At 38.3% G+C, this 26,993-nt stretch overlaps 1 protein-coding gene across 2 annotated transcripts; it reads left to right on the top strand.

Moving 5' to 3' along the window:
- Nucleotides 1–2,132: 2,132 nt before the first annotated feature.
- On the top strand, nucleotides 2,133–26,583 carry TMEM64 (transmembrane protein 64). Of its 2 annotated transcripts, XM_024929862.5 has the most exons (3): nucleotides 2,133–3,104; nucleotides 16,885–17,040; nucleotides 22,719–26,583. In XM_024929862.5, the coding sequence occupies exons 1-3, from the start codon at nucleotides 2,310–2,312 to the stop codon at nucleotides 22,908–22,910; spliced, it is 1,143 nt and encodes a 380-aa protein (XP_024785630.2). In that variant the 5' UTR covers nucleotides 2,133–2,309; the 3' UTR covers nucleotides 22,911–26,583. The 2 variants fall into 2 exon arrangements, with proteins under 2 accessions (XP_024785630.2, XP_024785631.2); XM_024929863.3 differs by lacking the exon at nucleotides 16,885–17,040 and having other exon boundaries at nucleotides 2,160–3,104.
- Nucleotides 26,584–26,993: the final 410 nt, after the last annotated feature.

The raw sequence follows: 26,993 nt of genomic DNA, 5'->3' as shown, positions 1-26,993 counted from the left end.
TATTACTTTAAATAAGAAATCCAGGTGTTATCCTTGACCTCTCCCTCTCTTCTGAAAACAAATCAGTTGCCCAGCTCCTCTTTAAACTTAACCCCATTCAACTAACACCAGGACCATTATCCTACTTCACTGATCCTCACAGCTTCTTGCCTATGCAATTTTGTCCGGTTTTCCTGCTTTCATTTCCCCCTACAAATGGCAATCATTTGTGTATGCAACAAACATTTAAAGAGGGCTCATTGCTCCTTAGATTAAATAAGTAACAGGCCCATCTTGAAGGAACTCAAAGCTTAAAGAGGGAGACAGTGATGTAAACAAAAAATTACAATACAATGGGACAAATGTGATCATGGCCATACAGAAAGTAGCCTGGGAAAGGAAAGGAAATACCAAATTGAGGGTGATGGTGAAGGGAAGGTAGTGCAGGACTGATATGGTTTGGATTTGTGTCCCTGCCCAAATCTCATGTCAAACTGTATGTAATCCCCATTGTTGGAGGAGAGGCCTGGTGGGAGGTGATTGGATCATGGAAATGGAGTTCTCATGAATGGTTTAGCACCATCCCTCCTTGGTACTGTTTTACGGAAGTAAAACTTTAGGTAAATGCTGTGGCAGCAGTAAGAGCTGCTCCTCCGTGTGAGTCACAAGGCTTGGAAAAGGGAGTTGAAGGATGTAGAACTTGCCTGGCACCTAGTAGGGACTCTACCTGACTCAGCCCAACCAGGGTGGATAGGAGGGAATGGCATGGAGGAGCCTGATCAGCCAGCAAGCAGGAGCCTGATCAGCAACGACCTAAGGTGTCCTGGTCCGTTATCTGGCAGGCAACTGGGTGGAAGGTCATCCACTGAGATATGAAACCCAGAAGGAAGAGTCGGTCTATGGGGGATCACACTTTTAATGAGGGATACCATCACACAGTTGACATTTACTGACGACTGATTTCAGGCATAGTGCTAATCACCTTACTTTTCTATTTTGTTTAATCCTCACAACACTCTTACGAAGCTAAGTTGTACCATTATCTCCATTTTGCAATTTAAAAAGAAACAATGAGATTCAGGGACTGATTGTTTGACCAGTTACTAAACGTGATTTGCACCAGAGCCCAAGTTGATCATTTATCTACCAAGCTCTGCTGAGTTTGAGCTGCCTGCAGGAATTCCACCTGATTGTATCCACAGGCCGGACCACAAGCTGGGAAGTGTGGGCAGAGACATTCACTTAGGGGTCACCTCTTATGGGGGGCACGGCAGGATCAAAGCTGTTGGGCCTGGATGAGATGGCTCAGGAAACTCTGAAAAGGAAGAAGGCAAGAGGACCTGGGGAACACTAACCTTAAACAGGCGGAAAGAGGAAAAGAAACCAGCGAATGAGTTTGAGAAGCTGCCCTCTGAGAAAGCGAACTCTTAAAAATGTCCTTCAGTGAATCTTTTTCAAATGCCCCTAGACCAATGCCTGGCACTCGATAAAGGACCTCTGGAGTCAGAAGGGGTTCTGTCAAGGGGGTGGGGGGACTTTATGCCTAATTTTTCCAGCTCCTAAAGGACCAAGCCATATGAAACCCACGGGGAGACCTCGATACCTGGGAGGCAAGTCTGAGACAAGAATAGGGTCAAGGACCATAGCCAAACCCTCCTCAGAACACAAGAACTCTTTCCCCAATTCGACAGGGCAGCGGCGGATGTGAGCGCCACTCACAGCTGCCCGCTCTGATAAGAGGTTACTGCGGAAACGACCAGGAGGGAACGGGCGAGGATCCAAGCCGCTCCTGGACTGGGGTCGCCTCGGTCCGAGAGGGGGAGCGCGCGCCCTGACACGCAGGCATGCGCGCGCCTGTGGGAAGTCGGGGAGCGCGCCTGGGCCCCTGCCCGTCGCCCGGCTCTCCCCTCGTTGCAGCTTCGCTCTTCCTACAGCTCCTTCTCCCCTCCCAGCGGTTTCCCTCCGCAGCTGTGGGCCTCCACTGGCCCACGCGGACGCCCCGCGACCCCCGCAGCCTGGCGGGCAGCGCGTCACGGGAGCGGACCAGAACACAGCCCGCTCCGCCCCATCGCCCGCGGCCCCGCCCCCTCTGGCCGACAAGGGGCGGGCACCACCGGAGTGGGCTCCGTGGGTGCTGGGGCCGGAGTTTCCTCACTCCCCGCCTGGCCGTCGCTCCTCCGCTGACTCCGCGCCCTTCTACGGGCCGTCTCCCACCCCTGAGCGGACGCAGGGAGTCGAGGCCGGGCGAACCGGGCGCCATGAAGGGCAGCTGCCTAACGGGCGCCGCGGCGGAGGGGCTGGCCGGCTGAGGGTCCGCGCTGGGCCGAGGCATGCGGAGCCCGGGCGGGATCCTGCTCCAGGCGCTGCCCCGGCTGCTGCAGCACGCCGCCCTCCCGGGCCTCGCCGAGCCGCCGGCCCGCTGGGCCCTGCCGCGGGGTGCGGGCGGGGACGGCCCGGCGGACCGCCTTCCCCGCGGGGGCGGGGCGAGCGCGGCGGCGGCAGCAGCGGCGGCCTCGGGCGCCCTGCTCGGCGCCTATCTGGAGCGCCACGGTCCGCCCGAGGCTTCGGAGCTGCCGGAGCCGGGCGGGGCCTTGGCGGGCGGCCCCGGGAGTGGCGGCGGCGGCTTGGTGGTCGGCGTGGCCGAGGTGAGAAACTGGCGCTGCTGCTGCCTCGGCAGCACCTGTTGGTGCCGGAGCCTCGTGCTGGTCTGCGTGTTGGCCGCCCTGTGCTTCGCTTCCCTGGCCCTGGTCCGCCGCTACCTTCAGCACCTCCTGCTGTGGGTGGAGAGCCTTGACTCGCTGCTGGGGGTCCTGCTCTTCGTCGTGGGCTTCATCGTGGTCTCTTTCCCCTGCGGCTGGGGCTACATCGTACTCAACGTGGCCGCTGGCTACCTGTACGGCTTCGTGCTGGGCATGGGTCTGATGATGGTGGGCGTCCTCATCGGCACCTTCATCGCCCATGTGGTCTGCAAGCGGCTCCTCACCGCCTGGGTGGCCGCCAGGATCCAGAGCAGCGAGAAGCTGAGCGCGGTTATTCGCGTAGTGGAGGGAGGAAGCGGCCTGAAAGTGGTGGCGCTGGCCAGACTGACACCCATACCTTTTGGGCTTCAGAATGCAGTGTTTTCGGTAAGTGGGGTCCCGCTGGCCTATCCCTCTCCAAGTCTGTTGTTGAGCGGTCTTGTGGCGGCCCTAGGAGGGCGCTCTATCAGATAAATACCAGCAGAGAAGTGACATTGACGGCAGGAGTTACGATTACTTTCCATCGCAGCCTGGGAAATCTGTCATACACATAAAACATACCTAACGCGGAGCCTCGAAAGAGAGTTTGTTAGATAAAAAACTAATGTTTCTTTTCGGGATGGGAATGTAATTAAAAATGAAAAGCCCTCTTAACAATAGGCATGCAGGGACATGAATGGAAATGCCCATCTTTAATACTTGTCATCTTTTGTAGCAGCTTTGGCAACATTTAGGGAGGAAAGCTTTCTGTCTTGCTTGCATAAATACATCCAGGGTTTTGATTCAAGTTTTTAGCGACATGGACCAAAGGAAGTGTTTCAGTAAACAGTGGAGGAGCTAGTTGCAGACTCCGGATTTTGGAGTTTCCTAGATTTGAAATGGGCTTTTTCTTCTTCAAGTAATTGTGCTTTAATGCGATGTAAAGAAGAAAATCCTACTGTTTATCTTTCTTTCTTTGGAAGAACTTCATTTCGAAATCACGGGGTGGTGAATAAAACAGATAATCTTTTGCTCAGGTAGCATATATTTTTCTTCTGTATATGCACCATTATAGACTCTTTTCTGTCCTTGTATTCATATGTTTTGCTTACTCAAGTTTCTGTAGCTAGTGTGCATCTCCATGCAACTGATTTAGGATAGAAACACTGCTAGTGAAGAGATCATCTTATTGGAAGAAAGGAATCTGGTCTTTACAAACTTTGTGACTTTGGATCAAGTTACTGACCCTGTCTGGCTTCACTTTTCTCTTTTCTAAAGTGAAGGACTTAAAAAAGTAGATTACCACATTTTCTTATACACCATGGAATACTATGCAGCCATAAAAAATGATGAATTCATGTCCTTTGTAGGGACATGGATGAAACTGGAAACCATCATTCTCAGTAAACTATCGCAAGAACAAAAAACCAAACACCACATATTCACACTCATAGGTGGGAATTGAACAATGAGATCACATGGACACAGGAAGGGGAATATCACACTCTGGGGACTGTGGTGGGGAGGGGGGAGGGGGGAGGGACAGCATTGGGAGATATACCTAATGCTAGATGACGAGTTAGTGGGTGCAGCGCACCAGCATGGCACATGTATACATATGTAACTAACCTGCACAGTGTGCACATGTACCCTAAAACTTAAAGTATAAAAAAAAAAAAAAGTAGATTACCATGTTCCCCAAATTCAATGATTCTAAACTACCAAGAGTTTATGTAGATTCCCAGGAACTTAACCCTTCAGCTAGACTTAAAGAAAACTGTACTGAAATAAAGAGATAATTGCATTCAAAACCATAGGAATTGATGTATTTTAAGTGATTCTGATGCATTGTTTTGTTTCAAAAAGTAAATTATTGTTAGTTTCTGGAAACTCATTTTGTTTTGAATTAGGAATAATTCTAACCAATCTACCTCTTTGTGATGAAATTAAAATCTTTCTCTTTTTTCTTTTCTTTTAAATGCCTTTTGCAAACCTCTTGATTCCAAGCAACAGCAGCAATGACTATGGAATGGTATTTGGTAGAGGCAGTGGAACAGATAAGGGGTTTTCTGCAGAGATAAAGTTGAGTGTTAGCAGTAGTTTGATATAGTCTTAGTCTTAAATTTCTTTTTCATACCCTCCTATAGTATGAAATATAAACTTGAACTTTGACCCAGTCTTGGGTAATAATAAATAAACTGTCCCAGGACTTTGAAAGAAGGTTGGGCTAAGGAACCTAAGTAGATTGATTCTGTTAGTTTGTGTTTCAATATAGCATGTATCCTTGGGCCTTTTCTTGTCCATCTACTGTGTGCCAACTACTGTCCTAGGCTCTTTCCACATATTTCTGATCCTTAAACCAGCCCTGCAGAAGTTGATTATGCACATATTATAGACTAGTGTCTACTAGTTGGGAGCACAGGGCTGGTGTTGTGAAGTCCTGCTGTCTGCTTAGAATCTAGTGACCTTGGGCAAGTTGTTTATTCTCTCTAGGCTTCAGTTTCTTATTTGTAAAATGAGGAAAGTAATGATACCTACTTCCATAGGATTATTGAGAAGATTACATGAGATGAATACATGCAGCAGAGCCTGGCTTAACAAACACGTATTGGCTTTTGTCGTTTCTGTTGTTATGACCCAAGGTCACCAAGGTACTAAATTAATGGTAGAGTCAAACTTTGAACCATGGTCTGATGGCAGGGTCTCAACCAACCACCTCTTTATTTCTTCAATATATATTTAATGCCTGGTGTAGTCATGGGTAAATAGTAAGGGCTCATTATGTATTTATCGATTGACAATAAGGTAGGCTTTTCTTTTGATTTTGTCTCTTACATATTAAGTATGTAACTAAGAAGTTGTATTTTGTGCTTGGTAATAATTTAAGGTAATCTTGTAGTTGAAACTGAGCTTGACAAGGGACAACTCTCAATTTAGCATTGTGTGGTCAATAAAAAAGAAGGGAAAAAAAAGAAAAATGGCCTCTTGCAATAGGTATTATTGTCACCATTTCACTGAGAAAGAAACAGAGGCTCAACCATCCAGGAACTTCTTCAGTCACCCACCTACCAAGTGGCTGAGCTAGGGTTTGAACCCAGGATCAGCTGATATGGTGCATCTTACTGTAAAATTTTGACTCATAGCCATAGCGGGGTGGACTGTGAAGCCCCTGGATATGGTCTGTTACGTCCTGTTTATACCTATTGTTCTGAACTGCCTGCTTACAGAAGTAGTCCTTTCAACAAAAACAGTTTACTGAATTCACCCAAGATATGTGAAAGAAAAGAAAGCTTAGTTAAGGCTGATGTTGGTTTTAGTCTGACTTGACTTTCTGCCTTCTAGAACTCCATTCTGCCTCCTCATGTATCCTCTCCACCTCATACCCCTCCTGCTGACCATAGCTGCCCCCTTTTCTAGGCATATTTCTTGTGTTTTCCACATCCCTCCCTATCTTTGAAATCATCCTTTTTTTAAAAAAAAGAAAAAAATTCCAGTTAAAACTCATTTTTTTTGTGTGCCCATAATTAGAGAAATTCATCTGGGCGTACCTCAAAGAAGTTAGGTGTAGTGGTCATGTGAGGCCCAGGCTTTGGAAATAGATGATCCTGAATTAGTCTATGCCATCTGGCCTTCTCCATTTCCTCATCTGTAAAATAAAGTAGTTATGAGGCTTAAAAAAGCTGATACAGTGAAGGCATTAAGTATTTTGTCTGGCTCATAGTCACTTCCCAGTAATTGTTAAGTGTTATTATTGTTTGTAGTGGTGGAGGTAGTTGTATTCACATTTTAGAAGCAGGAGCTGATTGTAAAGGATAATATATGGAAGAAGGAAAGGTGCTTTCCCTTGCTTATCTCCTCTGAACCATTTTTTCCCCTTCTCACATGCATGGTAGAAACTTGAAATCAGATTGGTTCCAACATTTACAGTGTCATCTTGAAGTAGTTATAGTTACTCTTTTGAGCTATACTTTCTGTTGTGGGATGTGTTTAATAATACCTGCTGCAAAACTGTGATAAAATATATAGTTTGCTCATTATTTACTATTTCTTTCTCACCATCCTCTGCCTTCCAAAATAAGGACAGTGAAGTTGAGCTACTTTTTAAAAAAATTTAACAAATACCTACATTGTACTTAACTAATTCCCAGGCACTGTTTAATCATGCACACATAACTTATTTACTGTTCATTTCAGCCCTGATCCTCATCTTATAGCTGAAGCAGTTGAGGCACAGTGGTGAAATAACTTGCTCAAGATTACACAGTTAGTAAATGTTTAGAGCCATTAACTTATCCAGGAACTAGTGTTGGTCCAAGAAGAGCTGGATTTCCCAGACACATCCTGATTCCAGTTATAGAATACTTATCCTAGAGCACCTTAAAGATCAGACATTATGGAGGACTGGGTAAGGTTCTATACAGTTGACTTAGGTATCATCCCAGATGTTAGAGCAGGGGTCAGAAAACCACAGCCCAATTTTGTATGGCATACAAGCTAAGATTGATTCTTCCATTTTTAAATGGTTGGAAAAAATATCACAAGAATATTTCATATACATGAGAATTATATGAAATTCAAACTTCAGCATCCGTAAATAGTGTTACTGGAATACAGCTGTGCTCATTTATGTGTGTGCTATGTGTGTCTCCTTTTAAGCCAAAACAGCAAATTGAGTAGTTACTACAGACCCTACTGCCTACAGAGCCTGAACTGTTTACTACCTGGTGCTTCATGGAAAAAGTTTGCCAACTTCTGCCTTAGAGTCACACCAACAAAACAGCTACCAAGGCTGAGCCCCTGCAACTGTAGGAAGAGGCCCTTAATTTCTCACATATATCTTGTATTTTTATGTAACAGAAAAAAAATTTTAAACAAAAGCAATAAATGGGTACTGTGTGTAAAATGCAAACAAAATAGAAATGAGTAAATTTTAAAGTGCAAGACCTTACCCATCACCCTGGCTCACTTCTTAGGGAACTGCTTTATAGAATTGTGTGTTACCAAACTGCCAGTTACTTTGGTTATTTATATGAGCCCACCATAGGTTTGAAGCAACAAATAGATTCTTTGTTTTGGAGGGAGCCGGGGAGCTATGAAACTGGTACTGACTGAAATAATAATAGTGAAAGATGTCATCATAACTTTAAGCAGATATAACTGTTCTCAAGTTTTCTTAGAGTTTGCATTGAGCTATCAAGAAGGTAAATTACTTTTAGTAATTTAGTTTATATTTGAACTGAAATTTATTACAACTAAATTAAAGTTTTTGGCAAATGACTCTAAGACCACAAATACAGTATAGTCTTAGCTTATGCTATGGGGTCTTCTGGTTCTGTCTTAGCTCCTTTGTAGCCCTGGCGAAGTGATTTAATGATTCTGGCCTCCAGTTTTCCTTATTTGTAAAATGAGAGGGTACAGATGAGGTCAGAGTTTGCTTTTAAAAAGACAAATGTTCTGAGCAACAATGTAACATTACCTTTTATTTTTTAACAGTTTAGTGATAGTATGTGTTATAAAAATACACATTTTCTCATTTTCTTGAGTTCTTATTCTGTAATATGTTTTCTTATTTTCTTAATTCTTATTCTGTGCTGTAGATAGAGCCATAGATTCAGAAAAAGATATGATGGGTCATAATACTTGTCACTGTATCAGTGTATCTAATGATGATTTCTTCTTACTATTAAAGTGTAATGATTCGCTGCCAGTGGTACAGTTCAGGCAAAATAGAAAGGCAGACACGGTCTGTGTTTTGAAAGAGTTGGAGTCTGGCCCTTAAGGGTCAGATAGGATGAACAAGTTGTGTAATGTCATCTCAGTGCACATCCTGAGACCTCATAATACCACTGAATGCAGTTGACCTTTATTTCCTTGAAACTGTTTTCCCCTCTTTGTGTCTCTTTAGTTATCTCATCAGCTTCTGCAGTTTTTGTGTCATATGTAGGCTTACAATTCACTAATCTATATCTCTAGCCTGTTATATTAATGTATATACAGTATGTTTTATTAACCCTTCCTAGATTAAAAAAAATTTGTTTAAAAGCAAAGAGGTTATTAAAACATGTTTTAACAATATTTGTTTTTTCTGTCTGTATGTATTCATTGTAAAAACTTTGAAAAGTATAGCAAGTACAAAGAAAAACATCATTAACATTTTAGTGTTTATTTTTCTCTTTGCATTTTGTTGATATGTATTTTAATGTAATATTGAGTTAATGATTTTTGTGACCTTCTTTTACTTGAAGTAATGAACATCTTGTTATTACATGTATTACAACATGACTTCTAATGACTGCGCAGTCAGCTGTAGTTTTCTATCTTTGTATCTTTTTTATTCCTGCTTAGAACTGGGTCTTAGATATATATAGAAGGCATATGATACATGTTTTAGTACAAATAATAAACCTATAGTATGTCAGACTGTATGAAGAAAAGCTTTTCAACTTGTGTTCCAGAAATTATGTACAATAAGATATAAATTTTTCCCCCCTTGGGAGAAGATTCAAGGCCTCTGTGTGTATGTGGGTGGGAGGGTGGAAGGGGGGTTAAACCAGATTCTCAAATAAATTGGTGACACCTCCCTAAGATATTTGGGAACCATTAAAAGCAGTTCCTAATTTAGGGACAGTGAACTCATGAAAAAGCTTGCATATGTGAAGATGCTTCTGTGTTGTAGACAGACATTGACCTAACCATTTCTGTCAGTAGAAATCTCTTTACCCTGAAGCCCTCTCTAGCTGTTAGGGTAGGGTCTCAGCACGGCTGCGGCCTTCTTGTTCTTTTTTTTTTTTTTTCTCCAGTAGCAAGACTTTTTTCAGTACTCTCAGGTTTGCTTGAGAGACCCTAACCAGAGGGTCTTAGCCTTGACATTAGGTTCACCTTGGAGGTTTCTGGAAATATTTTTAGTATTCATTCAGTAAATAATTAGTAGGTGCCTAGTATGTGCCTGCTGCTGTTTTAAATGCTGGAGGTGTAGCCGTGAATAAAAGAAAGTCTCTCCCTTGAGGTGGTAGCATTCCAGTGGAGAAATAGCATTCTAGGTAAATCATGGTGTAAGTTTTGCTGATAATAAGTTAATTTTCATTTATAACATTTTTTCTGTGTGTTTGGCAAAGTGTTCTTAATTTCTGAAAATCCAATTAAAAATGGACATTGCATTCCAACTTGTTTATAAACTGGCAACTATTCTAGGTTTCCATATTTATAAATAAAACATTATTGGTGTTGATACATCCAACCTCCAATAAACATATATTAAGCAACTAATATATAGTAGGCATCTGTTAAGATCTAGGGACACAATGAGGACCAAGAATGACAGTCCCTTTCCTCACAGAATTTATAGTCTGGGAAAGGACTGAGGGGCAAACAAACGGTGAAACCTTCGGTTGTTCTCCAGTGCAAAGGGGACAGGGAAGTATAGTGTTCTGTCAGAGCACTTGAAAGCACTTAACAAAGATTTGGGGCATCTGGGAAGGTTTCCTAGAGTAATTGATGACTGAGTAGTGAAAGACAGTGTAGGAGTTTTCGGAGTAAATGCAGTGGGAAGAAGGATGTGCTTGTTGTACTCCCCAGAAGGAACAATGTAGAAAGGCCCAGAGGGAAAGGGGAGCAAGTAGTGTTCTAGGAACTGAGAAAATTTTGATGTGACTGGGACATAGTGTGACAGGATGCATGAAATGCTCAGAGGCCAGATCATGAAGCACTTTGCACTCTGAAGAACCTCATGGCAGTAGGAGGGAGTTTAAGTAGGATTAGGCTCACTTTTTAAAAAGATTTCTGCAGGGTTACCATAGGTAGTGAGTGGGGGTAGTCTGTGTAGTCAGGACCAAAGAGGAGACTGAATTAGAAATAGGCCCAGACGGTGGATAGATTTCCCCAGAGAAGGTGCGGTTGACAAGATGTAGTAGATATTGAATGTGGGAAATGAGGAATTAGCTATGTGCCTGACTGATGAGGTCTCCAGCTAGGGCCGCTGAGATTGGGAACACAGAAAAGATGAAGAGGTATTTTGGGGAGTAAAGGAAAGAGAATAGGTAGTTAATGTTTTTCTTGAAACTGATTTTTAAAGTTTTGATTTTCTGAGAGTGAAAAATAGTTGCCGCTTCTGAATTCTTTTTCTCTGTTCCCCAAGTTTTCTGAAATATTAATAGGAAGTATTTTGGGGATATGTACAGTAAAATAATTTATCAGTAAATATTAATTAGATGAAAAGACCAAACTGGTCATTTTAATTTCTCTTGACCAATCCTTTCTTAACAGTCATAGGGATTCATGATTTTTTTCTATAGGGATTCATGATTTTTTCGTATATAATATAATGTATTTTAATTGGAATTTATAATATTTTAACAGTAACTTTGTTAATAAGCAGCATCTCAAATACCAAGCAACAAGTCTATACAGGAAGGTATAATTTGCCAAAATTAATGCTAGATTCACAGAGCTGCACATAAAATTTGAGGTCTTCTGAATACTGGTCACCTTTATATTTTTTATTACATCCATGCCAAGATATTCTATGTAAAAACAAAGTTTCTTCGTGGGTTAAATTAAAGTGGTAAAGCCATTGTGTAAAAAGCTATAATCTTAGAAAGCAGAAGAGCTGGGTCAGGTTTCCTGAGAGCTGTGCTTGGTGCTGTGCCTAAGAGGACCGACCACAACCCCAGCTTCAGTGAATGATCTGAAGACAGAGGTTCTCTGTTGTCAGCTCCAAAAATGCTGTGTTCAGAGGTGAATCAGCTCTTGCTCTTCAGAATTAGTTTTTTTCCTCTCATTTTTTTTTTCCCTCCCAGATGGAGTACTTCTTTGTTTTCAGGATCTATTTGGTATAGTGGTGAAGTGATGTTCTACGTGTTAACCCCTGCTGACCCAGTTAAGTGAATCACATCTCCAAGTATATCACTGTACCTCTGGGAATAAGAGGATATATAATTTTATAGTGCTTCTAGAGTTTTTAAAACATGAGATGACAGCAGTCAGGTGGTGTTTGCCATCCCTTAAACTCTTGCTGTGGTATCTCATCATAGAAACTAACTAGCAAGATAGCATCGATATCCTAGGTTGAGAAATGTAGGGGTTCTTTGATTTGGAATACAACTCCTGAGCCAAAATGCTGGGTACTGCAGGCAGGAATTGCAATGGTATTGATCTAGGCTCATGTTTAATGTCTTTCTACAAAGTAGAACAAGGAGACAGAATTTTATAACTTTGGTGCTTGAAGACTTACTGGGGAGAGAAGGCTGGATGCATCTCCTTGTGGGAACAAGTATTCCAAATATGTTTGTCAAACACTGAGCTAGATGGAGATTCTGAGTAAAATTTTTGCTTATAGAAAATGCCATATTAAAATAGACCGGGTGCAGTGGCTCACGCGCGTAATCCCAGCAGTTTGGGAGGCCGACGTGGGCAGATCATGAGGTCAGGAGTTCGAGACCAGCCTGACCAACATGGTGAAACCCGGCCTCTACTAAAAATACAAAAAATTAGCCAGATGTGGTGGTGTGCACCTGTAATCCCAGCTACTCAGGAGGCTGAGGCAGGAGAATCGCTTGAACCTGGGAGGCCGAGGTTGCAGTGAGCCGAGATCGTGCCATTGCACTCTAGCCTGGGCAACAGAGTGAGACTCTGTCTCAAAAAAATATATATAAAACAAAAATAAAATAATTTAGAGGAAGCTGTTCATCTTTAATAAAGTTATTAATAGTTTAAAACCTGTGTATATGTATGTTACTGTGTTGCTCCATTGGTTAAAGCATTGAGCCCTCCAGCAAAAATATTTATGATTATTAACTAAAATTATATGTATGCATAGTAACACTGTTTCCCAAGGGTAAGGTTTGGTCATGAAAGGTTTGATAAACTTCAGTTTATGCAGTTTATGCATGGGCAACGGTCTTGTTGAGTTGAGTGGTGGAGTTGTTTCACATTTAGGAAATCTGTTCTTAAATTACCAATTTGAATATTATTGATGTCATCTATGAATGTCAATTATGTGTTCTATTTAGAGAAACTTCATTACATTTAAAGGTAAAGGTTGTGGCCAGAAGTGTTGCATTCTGAAATTTTTGAACTGAGATATTTATTTTAAAGATAACTTCCACGATATGTAATGTTTTGTTATTAACTGCAATATAATTTTATAACATTCATTTTTGTCATATGTTCTCATGTTCTTTATTTGACATGTTTATTCTAAAGAAATTTCTCTGCTCCTGTAAGTGCTCTAAATTGAAGAAGGAACCTTGCTCAGCTTAGCTCCATTCACATCATTCTTTGACTAGACTCCCTGGTACCTTTCCTCTGAGTATAGGCTCCTTCCTCTTTTATCCAAGGCCCCAACAAGTATCACCCCATGTAGTTTTCCTGTCTTTATTTTACGGGATTTGTGTGTGTCCTATAAACAATCCTAGCTGTACTGCCAACTTTATGAATATATTCTGTACTTTCCCTGCCATTGCACTCTAGCCTGGGCGACACAGCGAGAGTCCGTCTCAAAAAAAAAAAATAAATAAATAAAATAAAATGATTTGGAAGCTGTTCATCTTTTGTTCATTCTCTTCTTGAAACACCTGCCTTCCTCATCCTATCTATCTTTGCTTGCTAAACTCATACTAGGCTTTCAGTGAATCCCTTGAATCCCTCTCTTCCCAAAAAGTTACGCTTTGGTTTCCACTTCTACAACTAATTTTCATCCTTTATTCTTTAATGCTCAGCATGTAGTCCTTCTCAATGCTCCCCATTCTGTCTGTTTCTGAAGTAGTTTATGTGTATTTGTCAGTGTGTAAATCCATCAGTGGTAGGCATTGTGTCTTTTTATCTCTTCCAAGCACTTCTTGGAGCATCTCGCATGAGCAGTTATTGAGTCAGTGATCGATAAGGTGGATTGTTAACAACCAGTCACTGTAATATTCTTTCCAAATCAGCAGTGATGCATCTCCAGTTCATTAGCTATTAATAGAGTTGAATGTAGTTTTATTGAAAATGTGAAATGATTTTTAGATTTGGTTGTATTAATAGTTATAGATTCACCTATAGCTGATTAAAATGTCAGATTTTAAAATTTGTAAAAAAGTTTAATATAGTGGCCAGTAGCTTTCTTATATACCAGTAATACTCAGATGGGGATGTGGAAAAGTTACTTTCAAAATCGGTAGTAGTGGCAACAATAATTAACATGAAGTGCTTAGAAATAAACTAATAAGAAATACATGAGATATGTGAATAAAGTGACCAAACTTTAGTAAGAGGTATAAAAGAAGATTTTGAGTAATTATAGAAAAATTTCTGGATAAGAATACCTAATATTGTAGAGATTTCAGGTCTATCCAGATTAATTTGCAGATTTGCCTTAATCCCAATATGAAATTTACTGATTTTTTTTGAGTGACAGAATGATCTGCAAGAATAAATATGGCCAAGAACAGTTATGGCCATTTTTTAAAGAAGCGTAAAGAAGGAGTTTGAATAGAATGGGAAATTCCTTGCCACGTATTAACTGGTAGTCTTTATTACAATTTGGTTTCAGTACGAGATTTGAGATACCCATGTTTTAGTTCTAGTACAAGATTTAAAAGATACATGGACAGTATTAGAGCTCCAAATAAGCCCTTTTTATATAAAGTAACTTTTATTTCTACTGAAGTATACATAATAAGTCCATGGAGAAGTTATTGATTATTTAGTATCTAATGCTGGGAAAATTGGCTACTGGGAAAGGGGAGGGATCAGGCTATATCCTCACCTTTAATTTGAATAAATTTCAGAAGGAATAAGTGGTGAATGCTAAAAAGGAAAACATAATCAGAAGAAATATATAAGTAGAAACCAACAATAGACTCTTAAAACACTTTCTAAAGCTAAATGCAGTGGAAAAATAAGAGGAAAAAATAGATAATATTTGATTATATAAAAATTTAAAAACATTTGTATGTCAAAACATAAAATTAAGAGATAAAGGACACTTTAGCAAAAACTATATGCTACATATAATAAACAACAGGTTGCCCTCACTATATAAATAGTTCTTACAAATAAACAAGAAAAACACTTAACATCTCAATAAAAAAAGAGCAAATGTGAACAAATGAAGCCATAAGGAAATGTGAATAAAAAACATATGTAGAAAATGTGTCAATATAAAATAGTACAGATTAATGATGAAACATCATTTTTACTCCTATCAAAATAAGAAAGATTAAAATTTAATACCTACAGTTGGTAACAGTATGACACAATGGACACATTCATGTATCACATACTGACAGGTGTGTTAAATCATTGTGAACATTTTGGAAAATAAGTTTTTTACTATTTGAACCAATAATTCTACTCCTAATGATCTATCCTATCAGAGTTAAGATACGTGTGTCATGTATTGCTGTATACCAGATCACTTCAAAACTTAGTAGCTTAAAACAATCATTTATTGTCTCACAATTTCTCTGGGTCAGGAATTCCTGTGCAACTAGCTGGGTACCTCTGACTCAGGCTCCCTCACAATGCTGCAATCAAGGTTTTGGCCAGGGCTGCATCATCTTAAGGCTTGACTGGGGCAGGATTCACTTCCAGGCTATTGACTGGCTATTTTTCCAGACTATTTTTGCTAGCTATTGACTGAAGACATCGGTTCCTTGCCACATTGCGTCTCTCCATGGGAGCTACTTAGAGCATGGCAGCTTACTTGCTTGAGGAAGAAGTGGAAGTCCTATTCATTTTGTAACCTAATTTTGGAAGTGGCATCTCCTCACTTCTGCTCTTGCCTGTTTGCTAGAAGTAAGCACGAAGTCCAGCCCACACTCTAGGGGAAGGGATCACACAAGGGCATGAATACCAGGAGATGAAGTCATTAGGAATATTTTAGATGTTGCTTACCACAGAGGTTAATATCCAAAAGATGTCATTGTAATTTTAGAATTTTTTGATAATAGCCAAAAATAAATGTGTAATTACATATATACAAAAAATAAAGCAATGTAAATATTCTACAGCAGGAGTGGTTAAATTGTGCTGCATCCACACAATAGTAGTATAATTGCATAATAATGATAATTTTCACCTTTTTTGAGTGTCAGTCATATGCCAGGTATTTCCTAGATACTTTAGAAATATTTTTGGTCCTAACAACAGCCATCTAAGCTGGTGATGATTTTCATTTTACAGATGAAAAACTGATAGCACTTTGGGAGACTGAGGTGGGCGGATTGCCTGAGCTCAGGAATTCAAGAGCAACCTGGGCAACACAGTGAAACTCTGTCTGTACTAAAATACAAAAAAGTAGGGCCGGGCATGCTGGCTCACGCCTATAATCCCAGTACTTTGGGAGGCTGAGGCGGGCAGATCACAAGGTCAGGAGATCGAGACCATCCTGGCTAACACGGTGAAACCCCATCTCTACTAAAAATACAAAAAATTAGCCGGGCATGGTGGCGGGCGCCTGTAGTCCCAGCTACTTGGGAGACTGAGGCAGGAGAATGGCATGAACCCGGGAGGCGGAGCTTGCAGTGAGCTGAGATGGGGCCACTGCACTCCAACCTGGGCGACAGAGCAAGACTCGGTCTCAAAAATAACAACTACAACAAAAAGTAGCGGTGTGGTGGCATGTGCCTGTAGTCCTAGCTACTTGGGAGGCTGAGGCAGAAAAATTGCTTGAACCCAGGTGGCGGAGGTTGCAGTGAGGCCAGATCGCACCACTCCACTCCACTCTGGGTGACAGAGCGAGACTCTGTCTCCAGACAAAACAAAACAGATATTTAGAGACAGAGTAGCATATTGAATTATCAGCACCAGAATGCCATTCTAGGGTTATCTGGCTTCAAAGCTCAGCGACCACACTGCTATTTAAGAATGCTTATGAAGAATCTTTAATGATATGAGGAAGACTTACAAAACTGTTTTTACAGAGTTATCAATGTGTGGATTTTATTTACATGAAAGAAAAAATAGTCACAAATGTTACCTTTCAATGGTAGTATAATAGAATATTAAAATTTACTTTTATTTCATTCTAAATTTTCTACATTCTGCATGTATTCTCTTTATAATCATTTTGTAAACTCAGGATACTGTTGTAAAGATGTCAGCTCCTTCCCAAGGAAATACCACTAGTTAGACTTAATACACACATTTTTTTATGTTGAATTGAAATTTTACTTGGTAATGAATCATTCCCTTTAATCTACTCTTCTAGATTACTGATCTCTCATTACCCAACTATCTGATGGCATCTTCGGTTGGACTGCTCCCTACCCAGCTTCTGAATTCTTACTTGGGTACCACCCTGCGGACAATGGAAGATGTCATTGCAGAACAGAGTGTTAGTGGATATTTTGTTTTTTGTTTACAGGTGAGTTTAAGGCCAAGGGTTGTCTCTTTTTTTCTCTCTGTTTCTTTTTGTATGGCGTTGCTGATTTGACAGATTTCATTGAAAATAATCAGAGGGTTTTTCCATTTTAGATTTTTTCTTTGTTCTTTCATTACTACTACATATTTTGACAACATTAAAATTTTTTAATTGTGTGGATATATGCAAGTGTGTAGAACTGAATTGATACAGAAAAATCCTCTTAAAGAGGCAAAAAAGAATGACAAAAATAGGGTTATTTTTGCAGTGATTATTTTCAGAGTCATCACAAATCAAATACTGTATTTTGATTTTGTGTGAAGTGTATCTGAAAATAATTTCAGTAAGATCGGGCAGAGTTGAGTGCTTATCTTATTTATATTCAAATTATTGAAACTCACCTATTTGTATTTTTTAGTAGTATGTTGAGAGTGTAAATTTCTTTCTAGTACAATTTGATGTGAAACAAAAGATTTGTTTTAAAAAGTATTACCTCATAAAAATATCTAAGGTTTTCTATTACAAGTCCAAATAAGACTTGTATAATGGATTATTATTACCATGCAGATTGTAATATAGTTTGGGGCACATAAAATTTTACATAAGAAGTTGATGAAAGAGGAAAACACTGCCACATAGGCAAATTTCTTTAGAGCCTTTAAATTTGCATGCAGAAATAGTTAACATTTGTGATTGATTTTATTCCTGAGATTTAACAAAATAGAAAATCATAATTTTTCATGAACTAGTAAGATGATGATGATAGTTCACCTTTATTCCATGCTTTATATGCCACATATTTAAGCTCATTTAGTCCCTACCAACTAGGATGTACAGATTTTTTTTTCAGATGTTTATTATCTTGAGCTGGTTATGTATTATACATCTCTTCCCAACTCAGCATTCAGTGACATCACATTGATAGCTTGAATTGCCCATGATGGGAACATTTACACCATGGGAAATGGCAAGTGCTGTAAATCAAGCCCCCTATCTCTGATCCACAAGAACTGGTTCACAAAGACACCATTAGATAGTAACTTGTTTAAAGTCCCGACTAATAAGTGGTAGAGCCAGGATTTGAACCAAGGTGGTTGGTTCTAGAGATTATGCTCAAAACCAGTAGAATATAGTCAGCCCTCTGTATCCATTGGTTCCACATTCATGGATTCAACCAACTACAGATCAAAAATATTTGGGAAAAAAATTAAAAATAACAATACAACAATAAAAAATAGCACAAAAAAGTATTACAATAACTACATAGCATTTACATCATATTAGGTATTATAAGTAATATAGAAATCATTTAAAGCATGGAAGGATATGCAAAAGTTATATGCAACTATCATGCCATTTTATGTAAGGGACTTGAGTATACACAGATTTTGAAATCTGGGGGGCTCCAGGAACCAATACCCCACAGATACAGGGGACAACACTATACTCCTCTAAGCAAATAATACTAATGAAATGGTCCTCCAGACTTACTGGTCTTTTAACTTGTTAGTTTTAACTTAACTGTTATTGAGTATATGGTACCGTATTACAAATTTAATTTTGGTGGCATTATTCTCAAGTTTTTGAGGCCCTATCTTATTTAAAATACTATGATAAAATAAAGCCAGAGTTAATTTTCTTTGCGCTTATGAGGTACAAGTTTAGTACATAAAGTAAAACCATGAATATTTACATTGAAATATTGCCTAAATAAAGCTTATCAATAAGAGTACTTGCTTTAAGAAAAATTTTGTAATATTTTTGACATGCAAAGAGTCAGTTTTTATTTTTCTTTACTTTTTTTCCCCAGAGCTATATTTTCTTCAGATAATCTGAATCTAAGTTAAATGTTTTTGTTACAGTTGGTTTATTTATATAATACAGCATCCTAATCATATAAAGTTAAACTTTCTATGCATTATATCTATAGCACAGTATATAAATTAACATTTATGATTGTCCCAAAGAACTGTAAAATTATCTAATATGTATTGCATTCTCAGATTTTTTTAGTATGAAGTTAAGCATTTTTTGTAGTTTCCTGAAAATAAGTAATCTATTTGTAACATTTTTTTCCCTTTGACTTTACATTTGAGTAATTAGAATCCCTCATTGTTAGTAGCTTAGAGAGAACTTTTACTATTTGAAACTTTATATTTTTATGCATCTTAGTAAATTACTCAACTATAGTCAATGAAGTTCATGATGCTTTTTAAACTATAGAATCTTCTTTTATTCAGTGATTTCTCACCCTTTGGCTAAGCTGGAAAATTTAAGCTTATAATACAAGACAGTGGGGAAAGCACATATTTCTTAGCCTAGGGATTTATGAAAAGAAGTGAAGACATGTTTACGCTTGTTTGATTTAATTGATATTAGTTACAGCTTAATTTGTATCAGGAGGCATTTAATGCAGCTTACAAAATATATACAAAAGAAAAAAAAGAGAGCTTAGGTTAAAGCTAGCAGAATAAGTATATTCATGAGATTCCTCTTATTTTCTAGAAACGAGCCACAAATTTGCCTCTGAGTTTTATGGCTGCCAGCCTAAAATAAAGCAATACAAAATAACTGTTCATAGGAAGCCACAACCATTTCTTGTACAGTTTGATTATCCCTTATCTGAAATGCTTGCAGCCAGAAATGTTTTAGATTTTGAATTTCCTCAGATTTCAGTATATTTACATTGTGCTTACCTGTTGAGTATCCCTAATCCAAATGTCTGGAATCTAAAGTGTTCGAATGAGCATTTTCTTTGAGTGTCTTGTTAGTGCTCAAAAACTTCGGGTTGGAGCCTTTGAGGTTTGGAATTTCTGGGTTAGGAATGCTCAAACTGTACTGAAATCCAGCTTAGATTCTGTGGTCTATTTAGTTACTCTTCCATGCCTGTTATTTTTCTATGTATCTACTAACCAAAACCCCAAACCTGAATACATCCAAGTTTTATCTGCTTTGCCCCTATTCTTTTGGGGAAGTCATGTAACCAGACACATTGATATTTAACTCATGGTTGCAAATCTTCACCTAGTTTCTCGACACTGCCCCACATCCCATCTCTCTCCTTTGTCTTCTCACTCCCCTGCTGTTGTCTTGAAATAGTTAATTATTTTAAACTATCTTCACTTCTCCTCACAATTTTGACTCCTTCATCTGTTTCCATCTTTATTGTCAGCAGATTACCTCTCTTGCTTAACAGAAAAATCAGAAGCCTTCAACTGAGAAACCCCTGAATTTTCATATAAGAAATCTGTTAACTTCTTATGTTCCTGCCCCTGCTTAGCTTGCTTTCCAGTTAGCATTAAGAGATGCCTGTCTTTCTGTATGAGGCTTGACCTTCTGCCTGTGTTTGATTCTTTGATTTCATTTTAATAAGGAAACTTTTAAAACAATTGTCTGTACTATCTATTTCCATTTTCTAAACCCTTTTTAACACTTCACTTAGCTAAGGAAGATGGGGAAGGTGTGTTGGGGGACAGTACAAATCGTCAGGCCCTGGGATCAGAAGTGCAGCTGGGAAAGTCCCACTTAAAGATGTAACCATTTCACCCTTGCTATCTGTGGCCCTGCCACTTCCTTCCCTCAAACTGCTCTTCTTAGGGCTGTCAGTAAGCTTGTCTAAATGAGATGTACTTTCCATTTCTCATCTAGCTTGACCTGTTAGTAGTCGTAAGACTCCTGACAGTGCCTTCATTATTAAAACACTCTTTCCTTAGTTTCTTTGATACCACTGTCTTAACTTTTTTTTTCCACTTGCCTAGCTTATGCTTAACTTCTTCCTTTCACCCCTTATATCTGTGTTTTTGAAGATCCTAGCTTAAGTTTTCTAGTCCTACTCTGAAAACTTTTTTACAGCAAATCCAGTTACTCTGATGGTTGCTAATATGTGTATTTGGGTCAAGACCCTCCCCCTGCCCTCATCCTACTCCTCAGCACTTGTCTTTAGCTCAGCCCTCTTTCCATAGCTTCAGACCCCTTCACTGTCATCCATGAACTTTTTTGGATATCTAAGAGGCACCTCGAATTCAGCATGTCTTAAACAGAAGGTAGCATCTAATTCACAAAGCACCCGCCCCCGCCCCCATATTTTTTTCATCTCTTTACATGGTGTTTCCATTTGTTGATACATAGCAAACTTAGGAGTTTTCGGTAAATATATCTTGTTTCTTTTAAGAGAAGTAACAGAAAACAATTACAGAATTTAAAGACCCAGCTTTAAGATGCCTAACTTATTTACAATTTTACTGAGTGATGGGTACTCAGTTAATGGCACCCCCTTGTGCAAGTTCCAAGTTCCTCCCCTCTCACACTTACCATACCCCCAGTATGCTCTGCTTCTGTTATCTCCTCCCCCAACCACCCTCAGCACTTGGATTTAGAATACTTTCCCTTTAAAGCTTATGTTATAATTATGGGTAGATTTTATTGAAATTGTATTATATTTCCGTATCACTTTTGGTTACAGCAGCCTTTGTAAACTTGCTGGGACATTAAATAACACCTGCTGTGTTTGCTCCAAATCCTAAAGAACTGATTTACAAATGAACTTTGGAATAAAACTCATTTAGAAAATGTATACTGCTTAGACATTCTGAGGAACTGTACATAGAATGCTAAAGTGGGCCAGGCGCTGTGGCTCATGCCTGTAATCCCAGCACTTTGGGAGGCTGAGGCAGGCAGATCATGAGGTCAGGAGTTTGAGACCAGCCTGGCCAACATGGTAAAATCCCGTCTCTACTAAAAATACAAAAATTAGCCAGGCATGGGGTGCATGCATGTAATCCCAGCTACTCAGGAGGCTGAGGCAGGAGAATCACTTGAACCCGGGAGGCATAAGTTGCAGTGAGCCGAGATTGTGCCACTGCACTGCAGCCTGGGCGACAGAGCGAGACTCCATCTCAAAAAAAAAGAAAAAAGAAAAAAAAAGTACAGAGGGACCACAGTTTCCTATAGGACAATGAGAAACTGAAGCTTCCCTAAATCACACATCACTAGTGAATAGCTAAGCTAAGACTAGAAACCTGACTTTCAATTTGATCAGTGTGATGATTTTTCTAGTATCCCTTTGACTAACATTTTTAAATAATCATCATGTTTTCCTCTGATTTTGTTTTTTCCTAAGTACAGGCAATTACTTGTTCACAATCTCTTGTTAATTCTTTGGAAGTTTATTGGCATTTCATTTTTTTAAGTGGTCTGTAATACTTTTAATTTTGTCTTCACCAGGTAGTTCATTGCAAATAGTAGTGCTTCTCACTAAGTGGGCTTAGAAATACCTATGGACATTTATAGTCATGCAAAGGTATAATACTACATTAATTATACCAACAAAGTTTAGCCAGCTGTTACCTCTATTGTAGACATTTTTTATTCCTTGAAGAAAGCCTTTTGGTACAAAGAGACAGGTTTGGCTTGTATCAAGTGAACCAAAAGGAATGTGTGTTTTCCTAATACCATGTCATGGTTACCTGTAGACTTTGGTCCTCCACTACCAGGAGAAGCAGCAAAGGAAAGAATAAACAATAACTGTGTGTAAACTATTTAAAAATGTATAACCCTTTACCTACCATCTTTGAGAAGCACCCTGTTTGAAGCATTTCTAAGCCAAATATTTATTGGATTTATTTCTCTCTTTTTTTTTGTATAAAATATTGATAACTGTAATGTTTTATTTTTATTCACAGATTATTATAAGTATAGGCCTCATGTTTTATGTAGTTCATCGAGCTCAAGTGGAATTGAATGCAGCTATTGTAGCTTGTGAAATGGAACTGAAATCTTCTCTGGTTAAAGGCAATCAACCAAATACCAGTGGCTCTTCATTCTACAACAAGAGGACCCTAACATTTTCTGGAGGTGGAATCAATGTTGTATGATTCTAATGAGATACGTGATTGTCAAGAGCCTAGTGTGCTATCTAAGGTCTAGCAGTCACTTCACTAGTGGGCAGAGACAAGTTCTAATTGTATTACAGCACAAACAAAACTGACTAGTTTTTAAATTGCACAATTTTTTTTTTTTAAAGCAAGAATCATTTTCTGGGTATGTAAGTGTAAATGTAGATGCAAATTTGGCTGCACCTCTTTATCATGCCTGTATTGGCCTATAGGTCTGCACTTTAGTGTTTTTTAATTGTTTTATTTCTGGGTATTTACGAACAGAGAAATAACCCAAATATTATTTCTGCTTAGTGTCTTTATTTATAAAGCCCATGAGTAGTTTGTATGCATCTTTCCTACTTGTAAAGATGAGTAAAAGTATGCAGTTTTAAATTTATAATATTATTGGATGTTCTTTGCTTTGGTAGTCTTTCCAGAAAGGATAAACAGTGGTTTTTGTTTTGTTTTGTTTTATTGTTTAAGTGGGACCACTTAGCTTCCCGTTTCCTTACTAGTTAAAGAACAGACATTAATTTTCAGTTGAATGTATTTTTGCAGGCATCATATTGTTACAGGGCCATTTACACCTATTCACAAAGCTTAAATCCTACCTTGTGGGACTGAAGTGCTCTTAATATAACTGTTTATTTTCACTGTGTAATATGCAAAGCAAAAGGGAAATTATTTGGTGGATGGTAGCTCAAAATTGGAACTCTTGTTCTAATTCAGTTACTTTGGCTTTACCCTCCTTAGATTTTTCATCAAAGGGCTGTCCCATTGCAATCTTACTAAAACATTGTGTTAAAATAAACTTTTTTCCTTTTTATATTAATAATTAGGCTTTTAAATAAAGATGTTATTCCTTTAAAATGGTGGGCTTACCATCATTGAAGATGTCACTCAGGTGGCCTTGTTTGATCAAAACGCCTTTTTTAAAAACCAAGCTTTAAAAACATGTTTATAATTTCATGAAGTACATATATATTGTTCCCACAGTCTTCAGCTTTAAAACTATAAATATGCCCAAATTTGTGTTATTTGCCCTACTTTAAGTAGGTTTATTGTGTTTGTTTTTTCAGTACTTGTTTTTCTCTGATAAGACTCAGGAATTCTGAAATGTGAAATTGTCTCAATTCTTTCTCTTGTAGCATGAATCAAATGTATTTATTAATAGCACTTATGACTATAGAATATAATTTGGCATATGATTCATATTACATATGTATTCATTTTATTTTTAAAATAGTTTATAAACTTAATGAATTTTTTTTACAAATGAGGTTATAGATATTAATGCAAATTTTCTGGTAGGTATCTCTTTTTTTTGCTATGATGATTCCAACTTATCAGAGACCTCCCATTTGCCTTTTCATTACGGTGAAAGCTTTGCCCTCATCTACTAAAGTACAAAGGAATTCTTTGGAAGCAGATTATTCTAGTCTTATGCTAGAGATGAATTTGATCATTTTAATGTGTGATCTTTTTGCTCTATCAGGTATAATTGTTTTCCTTTCCTTTATAATGCGTAAGTTTTCTCACCTTTGAGTAACAGTAAAGTTCATTTATATGTCCATACCTAGAAGACCAGTGCAAATACTTTGAGAGCACCTGGGTCTACAGGACATAATTGGCATCTAAATCCTCATTTCTTGCTATTAGTAGGAAAATAGATATAGTATTGTAATACCCTTATTCTTTTTGAATCCTAATTACTCATTTCGGTTTTTTTTCTCTCTTTTGAATCTAGTTGCTGGTTTTCGTTTAATGATTTTAGTTTAACAATCCCAACCAACAATACATTTGATTTATTTTTTTCTGTCTAACCTGACAACCTTTTTCTTGTGCTTCTTGTTTGTTGGTTAGTTTTTGTGAAAGGAATCATTATTTAAGATCACTGTTTTCATACTTGTTTTACACTTCACGTATTTTGAAGTACATTTATTTACTAAGCATTTGTGACTTGAATAATTTCACCAAATTAATACATTTTGGTAGTTTGTAATGAGTTCTTCTAATTGTTACAGTTTGCTTGGTACTTAACAATAAATATGTAAAGGTAAAAGAAATAATTTTCTGTATTCTGCCAATCTTAATTTTATATAATAAATCATCCTTTTTTTCTTAAAATAGTATGGATTGACTGTTTCTAAAATACCAATCTATGGCTGTGGTTTTTCTTTTCTTCAGCATTTCCAGCATCCAAGTAAACAATAGTCCCTTATAGTCCTGCTACTTGATGGGTAAATTTGGTTGCTGGGTTTTTAAGTTGCACTCACAATAAATCGTGCAAAGCATTGTCATGCCTTATTTACTCCATTTTTAATCCTGCATCCCAGATTTATGGCAGCAACACATATCTACAGGATACTTTTATGTTGTCCAAATATTGCTGTCAGTCATATGTACTTATAAAATGTCTCCAGTCATGTATATTTATAGAAATGAAATGTCAAATTTCTCAGACTGTTAAAGTGCAGTATAAAGTTGCTTAATGCACACTTAAAAATGATATATAATTTCTGAATCCTATGAAATATGTGTTCTTTTTTAATTCTTTGGGAGTTTTCTTAAGTTTTACATGTTTTTTGGTTTATTGTTAATGATTTTGTTTACTCTTTGCCAAATTTTGTCATGTAGGTTATTTTACAATAGCACCTTTAAAAAAAATGTATATGCTAATTTACTAAGCATATTCATGTCCATTTTTATTTGATCATCTGATTTGTGAAATAACTTGAAATTTGTACTGTTTGGTTTGTGAAAATAATATTACCAAATCTCTGTCATTAGAATGTGTACTTTATGTTCAGAAGTGACTGTGGGTTTATTCAGAGCCAGCCATTCTCTCCCTTGATGCACTTTGTAACCAGCTACACATGCTTTTAGGTGGCTTTTCCCTGATAGGGTCAAGTATATGACTATAAAACATTTTTCTTGTGAAGCTATTAAGTTCATTAGTTACTCTTATTTCCCCTTGTTGTAACTAAGTGGTGCAGGTATAAGCATATCCCCAGCATTCCTGTGTGTGTGATTGTGCACTGCTGATTTGGACTGTTCTTGAGAAAGGTGCTGTGACTTACATATGTCAATATTTGTTAGCTCTGGGGATATCTTTAGAATGCTTGAGAAAGTTGCTAGGTGTGTGCCACATTGGTGCAGGTAAATCCATGCTGTTCACAGCAAAGCAGCATTTGCAGAGAAAAGAGTTTTACATAGACCCCAGGAAAAACAGTACTAACCTGGTTGATGGCCTTGGTGGTGGAATTTTGTTTCAGCCAGAGGCTACTCATTATATCAGAATGATGTTCAGTATAACACTATCTGATTTTTAGATTGGTCGATTTCTGTTGTAATCAAGTATTTAGGATGTAATCTTTTTAAAGTCATTGCTTTAATCTGAAAAGCCATTAGAAGGGAGAGGAATCACTGTTCCACAGGATATTTAAAACTCAGGAGTTCAAATAACCTCACATATTGAACATAAACTGTTAACTTATTCCACAACTAAATTCTAACGTGATACTTATGAATTGCAAAGTGATTACTGCAAACTTTTTCTAAGGTGGCTGAAGATTTAAAATAGATCATTCTAAAGGGAAATCAGTAAAATGTCTTGATAATTGGTATCCAAATCACTTGTGTGCCTGAGAAAATAAAAGGTAATATTTTACTTTCTTCTCGCTTTTCTTTCTTTGTCTTTATACTTTAATGCATGTAGAGAAAAGACCCTACATGTCATGTAGGGTGGATTCAGGGGATATCCTGAATCCCCTGAATCACTCCTTGATTGAGGGGTTAGGGAGGATGTACTCCTAAAAATGAGAATGTTGATGATTGACCCTCCATGGGGTGCTTATGGTTCTTGAAGAAGCTTTAAGGAGAAGTTATTCTGACGTCTTAAATTGGCACTCACTCCAGTTTTTTTCTATATCTTTAAGTCACGAAATGCCAACTGCCAAACAGTTGTTAGTCATTTGTCCCAGCCAGTGGCAATATTTATGATGCTTTTCATAATGTCAGAGGACTTTAACTAATCTAATTTTCTGTTGATCTCTACCCTATTTCCATGACTGTTTCCTA

Source organism: Pan paniscus, chromosome 7, assembly GCF_029289425.2.
Source record: "Pan paniscus chromosome 7, NHGRI_mPanPan1-v2.0_pri, whole genome shotgun sequence".
In the NCBI taxonomy this organism is placed as follows: Eukaryota; Metazoa; Chordata; class Mammalia; order Primates; family Hominidae; genus Pan; species Pan paniscus.
Note: the sequence above shows the minus strand (reverse complement) of the source record. Positions and strands in the feature narration are given on the sequence as shown.

Bases quoted from the DNA above. Each gene is read 5' to 3' on its own strand.
- TMEM64 (XM_024929862.5), top strand. From the start codon at position 2,310: ATGCGGAGCCCGGGCGGGATCCTGCTCCAGGCGCTGCCCCGGCTGCTG. The intron at 3,105-16,884 runs GTAAGTGGGGTC...CTACTCTTCTAG, and splicing joins TTCAGAATGCAGTGTTTTCG to ATTACTGATCTCTCATTACC. The intron at 17,041-22,718 runs GTGAGTTTAAGG...TTTTATTCACAG, and splicing joins ATTTTGTTTTTTGTTTACAG to ATTATTATAAGTATAGGCCT.